At 45.0% G+C, this 10741-nt stretch overlaps 1 protein-coding gene across 1 annotated transcript; it reads left to right on the forward strand.

Annotated features, from left to right (window-relative positions):
- The first annotated feature begins 269 nt into the window (after window positions 1-269).
- On the forward strand, window positions 270-10378 carry LOC134342554 (zinc finger protein 585A-like). Its single transcript, XM_063040839.1, has 2 exons — window positions 270-926; window positions 7649-10378. The coding sequence occupies exon 2, from the start codon at window positions 8091-8093 to the stop codon at window positions 9597-9599; it is 1509 nt and encodes a 502-aa protein (XP_062896909.1). The 5' UTR covers window positions 270-926; window positions 7649-8090; the 3' UTR covers window positions 9600-10378.
- Window positions 10379-10741: the final 363 nt, after the last annotated feature.

Raw genomic sequence — 10741 nt, forward strand, 5'->3', positions numbered from 1 at the left:
AGCATTCATTTCGAGAGAACTAGAATATATAAGCATGGATGCAGTGATGAGGCTTTATAAATCACTGGTAGGGCCTCACTTGGAGTATTGTAAGCAGGTTTGGACCCCAGGACTTGCCCCAGCAGGTTCAAGAGCAGTTACTATCCTTCAACAATCAGGCTCTTGAATAAAAGGGGATAACTACACAGACCTGCCCATCTATTGAGATATTCCTAATACCAATGATCTCAGTTTAAGGACTCTTTATTTTGTTATTTCATACTCTCGTTATTTATTTTTATTTGCTTTTGAACAGTTTTTCTTACAAACTGGTGGGTGCGTGGAATGCACCGCCAGCGACAGCAGTAGATGTGGATACAATAGGATCTTTTAATAGAGGTACATGGAGCTTAGAAACAGTTTCTAGAGTCGGTTGCATGGTCTGCACAACATTGTAAGCCGAAGGGTCTGTAATGTGCTGTACATGTCAATGTTTCTAACAGTTACCTTCTGCACTCTGCTTCATCTTTCATGGAATCTTGTTCTAGTTACTATTCTCAAAGCAGAGAAAATCTGCAGATGCTGGAAATCCAAGCAACACACACAAAATGCTGGAGGAACTCAGCAGGCCAGGCAGCATCTACGGAAAAGAGTACAGTCGACGTTTCGGGCCCAGACCCTTCCGCAGGACTGCAGCACCTTGTGTGTTACTAGTTACTATTCTATAGATTTTCCCGCAGAAATAAAAGAATCCCAGGCTTGTATGTTTGTACTTTGAAGATAAGATTTGAACTTCGTCACCTCGTTCACACAGAAACTCCCCACTTCAGAATTCGCCGTCAGGGACCCAGCGATCAACTGCGCAGGCGCGCGGCCCCCACCCCCGCCGGGGTCCGACTACTGCGCACGCGCCCAGTTGACAAAAGACTCTGACGGATCGGTGACAGGTAGGAGCTTGGTCCGGCTGGGATTTTAATCAGCGCCCGTGTCCACACCGCTACTGCGGGACAATTGCTGTGCTTTTCGGTCACACAGTGGCCCCACGAACTCGGAGAAATCCGGGTCCTTGCCCTCACTCTCAACACCACGGCCCGCACCGGAATCCCGCAGAGTTCTGCTGATGAGCGAAGGTGCTGGCGCCAGTTCCGTGGCGCATGCTCATCACCGGGTTAGTGATGGATAGGCTGGTCTCTCGTTCGTGGGGTTTTCTGGGTAAAGAGGCAGCCATAGGTGACATTTCACTATTTTCCTTGTCCGTAGGCGTTTTTGGAAGCGCAGCAAATGGATCTCCCAGATACTGCCGAGCTACAGCTACTGAAATCCAAGGATTAGGAACTTTTTTTCTTTAGCAATCTTTTTATCAGATTTCAAAATTAAGCATAACAATAATGGTAATGATACAGAGAGATCAGGATTACAATAATAACAGTTAACATGTACAAGCACAAATTCCAAGCAGCAAATATAGTTTAGCCGCCCAGTCCCATAGTAATTAACCATGAAAAAGATATTAATAAAGAGAGAAAAAGAAACGCCCTAAACTAAAAAACAAACAACCAAGGTCCAGGTTAGGAGGATTACAAGGATAACAAGGATTAGGAACTGGGAACATAAAATATACTTCCTGAGTTAATCTCGGAAAAAGAGTCTACAGTCAATGAAAATATAAATTAGTGCTGCATAGAAAAAAAGAACAATAAAACCTCCCATTAGCTTTAATTCTTGAGAAAATCACTTTTGTTCTATCTCCTTGTGTTCTGGGCCTTTCTATCCCTGGACCATTCTCTCTGGGTACCTAATGATATTAAACACCTTTGTCCTGGGTAATAAGTAATCTGTGGCTTTCATATCACAAAAGTACTACACTCCAATGAAAAAGACTACTGCCCTCCCCTTCATATTCTTTGCCATTGCCATCAATGAGCTCAGCACTGTCAATCAACTGAGGGGGAGGAGTCAGAGTATTTCAAAAGTGTCAAGGATCACCCATGTAATATCATGTGCTCTTTGTATCATTGTGGAACATGACCAGAACTTGGAACAATACAATGACTAAATCCAAGGGAAGGGCACCCAACTCCAGCACCTCACTGACTGGATCAAGTTGTTGGAGCTGGATTTGGATGTACTCAGGATCATTCGGGAGGCTGAAGATAATATAGATGAGACTTTTGAAGAGATGGTCACACCCAGTGTTCAGGCTTTGGACATTCGATGGTGACAGCAGGAGAGGAAAGGTGATTAGGAAGTCAGTGCAGAGTTCTCCTTTGGCTATTCCCCTCAGCAACAAGTATACCTCTTTGGATACAGCTGGGGGGGAGGAACGGTCCAAAGAGAGGAGGGACTGTACTGGACCTGGTGCTTAGTGATTGACCAGGTGAGCAGTTAGGAAACAGAGACCACAACTCTTTAACTTTCAGGATAGCTCCAGATAAGGATAGGTATGGTCCTTGCTGAAGAGTTTTAAATTGGAGTAGGGCAAATTATGAGGGCATTAGGCCAGAACTAAGAAGAGTTAATTGGGAACACCTGTTTTCTGGCTAGTCCACATCAGACATGTGGAGGGTGTTTAAAGATCAATTGCACAGATTACAGGAAAGGTATGTTCCTGTTAGATGGAAGGATGGCAATTGCAAGGTGAAAGAACCTGGATGTCCAGAGAGGTGAAGAACTTAGTCAAGAAGAAAAAGGAAAATTATGTAAATCATCTCAAGTTCAGATAAAACAAAGCACATGAGGGGTATGAAGAAGCCAGAATTAGGAAAGCCAGGGAGGGGCATGAAAAGTCCTTGGCAAGTGGGATTAAGGTGAATCCCAAGGCATTCTATACATACAACAAGCATAATTGGATAACTAGGGTGAGGGCAGGACCACTCAAGGATAAAGGGAGGAAGATTTGCTTGGATATGGAGAATGTGAGTGAGGTACTTAATGATTACTTTGCTTCAGTATTTACCAGGGAAAAGGATAAAGGAAAAGGCCCAGGAGATCATTGCTGAGTGCATTAATATGTTAGGGCATATAGAGATCAAGGAGGAGGAAGTGTTGGACCTCCTAATGAGTATTAAGGTGGATAAATCCCAGGTCCTGGTGGAATTCACCTCAAGTTATTGAAGGAGGCAGAGACAACATTGCTGAGGTCTTGAGGAGTATCTTTGTGCCCTCTCTCGGCACAGGGAAGGTCCCAGAGGACTGTTGAGTGGCTAATTTACTTCTGTTTCAGAAAGGAACAAGGGAAAATTCTGGGAACTATAGATCGGTGAGTCTCAGGTCAGTTCTAAGGAAGGTGCTGGAGAAAATTCTTAGGGATAGGATATATGAGCATTTGGAAACCCATGGCCTAATTGTGGAGAGCCAGCATGGGTTTGTGCATGGCATTCTTTCCTTACCAACTTGATTGAGTTTTTTTGACAAGGTAACGAGACAGTAGGGCAATGGATGTTGTCTACCTGGATTTTAGTAAGGGGTTCGACAAACTCCTTCCTGGGAGGCTAATCCAGAAGATTAAGATGCATGGGGTCCTCAGCGAATTGGCTGTTTGGATTCAGAACTGGCTTGGCATAGAAGAGGGTAGTGGTTGAAGGTACTTATTCGAGCTGGAGGTTTGTAATTAGTGGTGGACCTCTGCTGTTTGTGATGTATAGATATGACCTTGATGATAATGTAGGTGTGTGGGTTAATAAGTTTATGGATGATAACAATACTGATGGAGTTGTGGATAGTGTGGAAGACTGGCAAAGAATACAGTTCGATACAGATCAGTTGCAGATATGGGCTGAGAAATGGCTGTTGGAATTTCCCCCAGATAAGTGTGAGGTGTTGCACCTTGGTACAGCAAATGCAGGGAGAAAGTGCACAATTGTATTTTATGAATAGAATAACATAAGGAAAAAAAACAAACAAAAAACAGACAAAATACTCACCCCCCCCCCCCCCGCCACAACCCTGGTATGGTAAAAATTTCTTCCACGTTCACAATTGAAAAATAGCAATAGAAAGTGGCCACTTGCTTTTATTAGTTGAGGCTTTGCTTTCAAGTCAAGAAGTTATGTTGCAACTCTGGTTAGGCCTCACCTGATGTATTCCAAACAGTCTGGTCACCCCCATTATAGGATGGATTTGGAGAGGGGGCAGAAGAGGTTTACCAGGATACTCCCTGGTTTAGAGGGCATGTGCTAACATGAGAAGCTGGACAAACTTGGATTTGTCTTGGAGTGACAGAGGCTGAGGGGCGATCTGATAAGATTATAAGAGGCATAGATAGAGTAGACAGGGGGTATCTTTTTCCCAGAGTTGAAATGTCCAGAAATACCAGAGGGCATGCACTGAAGGTGAGAGGGGATAGGTTCAAAGGGGATCTGTGAGTAGTAAATTTTTTTACTCAGAGAGTGGTGGATGCCAGGAATACGCTGCTTTGTATGGTGGTAGAGACAAATACACTGGAGGTTTTTAAGAGATGCTTAGATGGATGTAAGGAAGATGGAGGGATATGGACATGGTGTAGGTAGGAGGGATTAGTATTTGGATGTTTTTGATTTGCTTTTCAGCTGGTTTGGCACAACATTGTGGGCCAAGGGGCTTAGAAACCATAGAAACCATAGAAAAACTACAGCACAGAAACAGGCCTTTTGGCCCTTCTTGGCTGTGCCGAACCATTTTCTGCCTTGTCCCACCAACCTGCACATGGACCATATCCCTCCATACACCTCCTATCCATGTATCTGTCCAATTTATTGTTAAATGTTAAAAAAGAACCCGCATTTACCACCTCGCCTGGCAGCTCATTCCATACTCCCACCACTCTGTGTGTGAAGAAGCCCCCCCTAATGTTCCCTTTAAACTTTTCCCACCTCACCCTTAACCCATGTCCTCTGGTTTTTTTCTCCCCTTGCCTCAGTGGAAAAAGCCTGCTTGCATTCACTCTATCTATACCCATCATAATTTTATATAACTCTATCAAATCTTCCCTCATTCTTCTACGCTCCAGGGAATAAAGTCCTAACCTATTCAACCTTTCTCTGTAACTGAGTTTCTCAAGTCCCAGCAACATCCTTGTAAACCTTCTCTGCACTCTTTCAACCTTATTTATATCCTTCCTGTAATTTGGTGACCAAAACTGAACACCATACTCCAGATTCGGCCTCACCAATGCCTTATACAACCTCATCATAACATTCCAGCTCTTATACTCAATACTTGGATTAATAAAGGCCAATGTACCAAAAGCTCTCTTTACGACCCTATCTACCTGTGACGCCACTTTTAGGGAATTTTGTATCTGTATTCCCAGATCCCTCTGTTCTGCTGCACTCCTCAGTGCCTTACCATTAACCCTGTATGTTCTACCTTGGTTTTTATTTCCAACGTGCAATACCTCACACTTATCTGTATTAAACTCCATCTGCCATTTTTCAGCCCATTTTTCCAGCTGGTCCAAGTCCCTCTGCAGGCTCTGAAAACCTCACTGTCTACTACACCTCCAATCTTTGTATCATCAGCAAATTTGCTGATCCAATTTACCACATTATCATCCAGATCATTGATAGAGATGACAAATAACAATGGACCCAGCACTGATCCCTGTGGCACACCACTAGTCACAGGCCTCCACTCGGAGAAGCAATTCTCTACTACCACTCTTTGGCTTCTTCCATTGAGCCAATGTCTAATCCAATTTACCACCTCTCCAGGTATACCTAGTGACTGAATATTCCTAACTAACCTCCCATGCGGGACCTTGTCAAAGGCCTTACTGAAGTCCATGTAGACAATATCCACTGCCTTCCCTTCATCCACTTTCCTGGTAACTTCCTCGAAAAACTCCAATAGATTGGTCAAACATGACCTACCATGCACAAAGCCATGTTGACTCTCCCTAATAAGTCCCTGTCTATCCAAATGCTTGTAGATTCTGTCCCTTAGTACTCCCTCCAATAACTTACCTACTACCGACGTTAAACTTACCGGCCTATAATTTTCCGGATTACTTTTCGATCCTTTTTTAAACAACGGAACAACATGAGCCACTCTCCAATCCTCCAGCACCTCACCTGTAGACAGCGACATTTTAAATATTTCTGCCAGGGCCCCTGCAATTTCAACACTAGTCTCCTTCAAGGTCCAAGGGAACACCCTGTCAGGTCCCGGGGATTTATCCACTTTAATTTTCCTCAAGACAGCAAGCACCTCCTCCTTTTCAATCTGTACAGTTTCCATGATCTCACTACTTGTTTCCCTTAATTCCATAGACTTCATGCCAGATTCCTTAGTAAATACAGACGCAAAAAACCTATTTAAGATCTCCCCCATTTTCTTTGGTTCCGCACATAGCCGATCACTCTGATCTTCAAGAGGACCAACTTTATCCCTTACAATCCTTTTGCTCTTAATATACCTGTAAAAGCTCTTTGGATTATCCTTCACTTTGACTGCCAAGGCAACCTCATGTCTTCTTTTAGCCCTCCTGATTTCTTTCTTAAGTATTTTCTTGCACTTCTTATACTCCTCAAACACCTTATTTACTCCCTGTTTCCTATGCATGTCATACAACTCCCTCTTCTTTATCAGAGTTGTAATATCCCTTGAGAACCAAGGTTCCTTATTCCTATTCACTTTGCCTTTAATCCTGACAGGAACATACAAACTCTGCACTCTCAAAATTTCTCCTTTGAAGGCTTCCCTCCTACCGATCACATCTTTGCCAGAGAACAACCTGTCCCAATCCACGCTTTTTAGATCCCTTCTCATTTCTTCAAATTTGGCCTTCTTCCAGTTCAGAACCTCAACCCTAGGACCAGATCTATCCTTGTCCATGATCAAATTGAAACTAATGGTGTTATGATCACTGGAACCAAAGTGCTCCCCTACACAGACTTCCGTCACTTGTCCTAACTCGTTTCCTAACAAGAGATCCAATATTGCATCCCTTCTAGTTGGTCCCTCTATATATTGATTTAGAAAACTTTCCTGAACACATTTTACAAACTCTAAACCATCTAGACCCCTAACAGTATGGGAGTCCAAATCAATATATGGAAAATTAAAATCCCCTACCACCACAACTTTATGTTTCCTGCAGTTGCCTGCTATCTCTCTGCAGATTTGCTCTTCCAATTCTTGTTGACTATTGGGTGGTCTGTAATACAATCCCACTAATGTGGCCACACCTTTCCTGTTTCTCAGCTCCACCCATAAGGACTCAGTAAACAAGCCCTCTAATCTGTCCTGCCTGAGCACTGCTGTAATATTTTCCCTAACAAGCAATGCTACTCCCCCACCTTTCATTCCTCTGCCTCGATCACATCTGAAACATCGGAACCCTGGAATATTAAGCTGCCAGTCCTGCCCCTCCTGTGGCCAAGTTTCACTAATTGCTATAACGTCATAATTCCACATGTCAATCCACGGCTTGTTCTGGTGCTGTGCTGTTCCATGTCCTGATGGAGAGAGACAGGTTGAGCCAAAGTTGGTCAGAAATGGCCCATCCTAGTACACACAAGGAAACAGTCAGAGAATTTGATGGTCAGTCCAGATGCCCATTTAGAAGATGAGGAGTGGTTCCCCCAACTTGGGTTGAACCGTGAAGTCAGAGCTCAGCATAGAGACTAAAATTGTCGCATCTGAAATGCTGTCCTTGACCCATTGATGTGTTTTGTGAATCTTTTCACAGTTTAGAAATGGCAGGGAAGTTGCGGATGGAAATCTCAAACTCAACTACACATCAGCTTTGCTGTCTCTGCAGATATTTCAGGAGCGGCCAGATATTTCCTTTGTAACACCAGTTATCTCTTGTTGATCCTTGGAGGTGAAGAATTATCTCATCCCTGCTGGAAATGTGCTTTGTGACTGAAATGAACCTTTCGTTGTAACTCAGTGAAATCCACTGAAATAGACGTGCTGCGGACACACCAGCATTTGTTCACTTGAGATCTGGTCTTCAACTGCATTGCTTGTATGAGGGATTCACTACGTCCTGAATTGCTGAATTGTCAGAGAACTGATAGAGAAACTGCAGGAAGAGATTCACACACTCATCCCACCTGCTCAGATTGTGGCAAGGGATTCACTCAGTCATCTGACGTACAGACACAGCAGTCAGTTCACACTGGGAGATGCCATTCACCTGCTCAGAATGTGGGAAAGGATTTCGTTGGCCATTTCAACTGAAGGTGCATCAGCGAGTTCACACAGGGGAGAGGCCGTTCACCTGCTCAGACTGTGGGAACGGATTCACTCGGTCATCTGATCTACTGGCACACCAATTAATTCACACTGGGGAGAGGCCATTCACCTGCTCAGACTGTGGAAAGGGATTCACTTGGTTATCTCAAGTGAAGATACACCAGCGAGTTCATACTGGGGAGAGGCCATTCACTTGTACTGAATGTGGGGAGGGTTTCACTCACTCATCCCACCTACAGAGACACTGGCGAGTTCACACAGGGGAAAGGCCGTATGTCTGCTCTGAATGTGGGAAGGGATTCAGTCACTCATCCCACCTACAGAGGCACCAGCAAGTTCACACAGGAGAGAGGTCATACGTCTGCTCTGAATGTGGGAAGGGATTCACTCAGTCATCTCACCTACTGGCACACCAGTCAGTTCACACTGGGGAGAGGCCATTCACCTGCTCAGACTGTGGGAAAGGATTCACTCGATCATCTGACCTACTGGCACACCAGCGAGTTCACACTGGAGAGAGGCCATTCAATTGTTCAGACTGTGGGAAGGCATTTCCACGGTCTTTCCAACTGAAGATACATCAGCGAGTTCACACCGGGGAGAGGCCGTTCACCTGCTCGGACTGTGGGAAGGGATTCACTCAGTCATCTGACCTATCGGCACACCAGCGAGTTCACACTGGGGAGAGGCCATTTACCTGCTCAGACTGTGGGAAGGGATTCTCTCGATCATCTGACCTACAGAGACACCAGCGAGTTCACACAGGAGAGAGGCCGTATGTCTGCTCTGAATGTGGGAAGGGATTCACTCGATCATCTCACCTACTGGCACATCAGTCAGTTCACACTGGGAAGAGACCATTCACCTGCTCAGACTGTGGGAAGGGATTCACTCAGTCATCTGACCTACTGGCACACCAGTCAGTTCACACTGGGGAGAGGCCATTCAACTGCTCAAACTGTGGGAAAGGATTCACTCGATCATCTGACCTACTGGCACACCAGCGAGTTCACACTGGAGAGAAGCCATTCACCTGTTCAGACTGTGGGAAGGCATTTCCACGGTCTTTCCAACTGAAGGTGCATCAGCGAGTTCACACTGGGGAGAGGCCGTTCACCTGCTCAGACTGTGGGAAGGGATTCACTCGGTCATCTGACTTACAGACACACCATTCAGTTCACACTGGGGCAAAGCCATTCGTTTGCACAGACTGTGGGAAGGGGTTCACTTACTCATCCAACCTACAGAGACACCAGCGAGTTCACACAGGAGAGAAGCCATACGTCTGCTCTGAATGTGAGAAGGGATTCACTCAGAAATCTCACCTATTGGCACACCAGTCAGTTCACACTGGGGAGAGGCCGTTCACCTGCTCAGACTGTGGGAAGGGATTCTCTCGATCATCTGACCTACAGAGACACCAGCGAGTTCACACTTGAAAGAAGATGTTCACCAACTCAGTCTGTGGGAAGGAATTCCCTCAGTCATCTGACCTACAGGCACACCAGTCAGTTGACCTGATGAAAGGCTGTGCACCTGTCTGTGGGAAGGGGTTTACTTGATAGTCCAGCCGACAGACACACCAAGTCAGTTCAAACTGGGGTGATGTCATTCACCTTTTCAGACTGTGGGAAGGGATTCACTTCATCATCTTATCTGATGGTACATCAGTAAGTTCACACTGGGTAGAGGCCACTCACCTGCTCAGATTGAGGACAGAGATTCACTCAGTCATATGATTTGCTGGACACATGAGTCAGTTCACACTGGGGAAATGCTATTCACTTGCGAAGATTGTGGGAAGCGAGTCACTTCTTGATCTCAACTGAGGGTACATCAGTGAGTTCACACTGGGGAGAAAACACTCACCTGCTTGGATGTGGGAAGGGATTTACAGTCAGTCATTTGAACTGAAGCTACATCGGTGAGTTCACACAGGAGAGATGCCGTTCACCTGCTCTGAATGTGGGAAGAGATTTACTCAGTTAACCAACCTTGTGACGGATTACCAAATTCACACGGTGGAAAACGTATCACCTGTGTGCTGGATATAATCATTAAAGTTGCTAAATCCAGAGGTTTAAAAGAAACTGTTGGTGTCGAACTCTGTAATTATTGCTGCTGCTCATCACACTCAGTTCTGCACCCTGGCCACTGGGTATGGGAGGAGTTTCTTCTGATGTTTACCTTTATTGGGACTGGAATTTAATGTTCTGGATCTGTGACTAATAAATCAGTTCTCTTTCAAACTCTGTCTCAGGGTCCTAGTGAGTCTACAACACACCCTGTGTACAGTAGGGTGTCAATTCAGCCCTCTTGGTCCCTGCCAGTGTTCCTGTTCTACAAAAGTCCTTTTAAATCCATCCCTGCTCTTCACTTCTCTCTCTCCCTCTGGCGATGGGTTCCAAACCGTCACCAGTCTGTGGGTAAAGAGGTTTCCCCTGAAATTCCTGCATGACTTTCTGCAGACTGAAGAAGAAGATGAGCTGAGTGCAGTTATGTCTGACACGTTCTTTATCCCTCAACTCTCCGGGCTGAGGGAGAATGACATTCCTGCTTATTTAACATCATGGGATATTAT

This window comes from Mobula hypostoma, chromosome 2 (genome assembly GCF_963921235.1).
Source record: "Mobula hypostoma chromosome 2, sMobHyp1.1, whole genome shotgun sequence".
Taxonomy (NCBI): Eukaryota; Metazoa; Chordata; class Chondrichthyes; order Myliobatiformes; family Myliobatidae; genus Mobula; species Mobula hypostoma.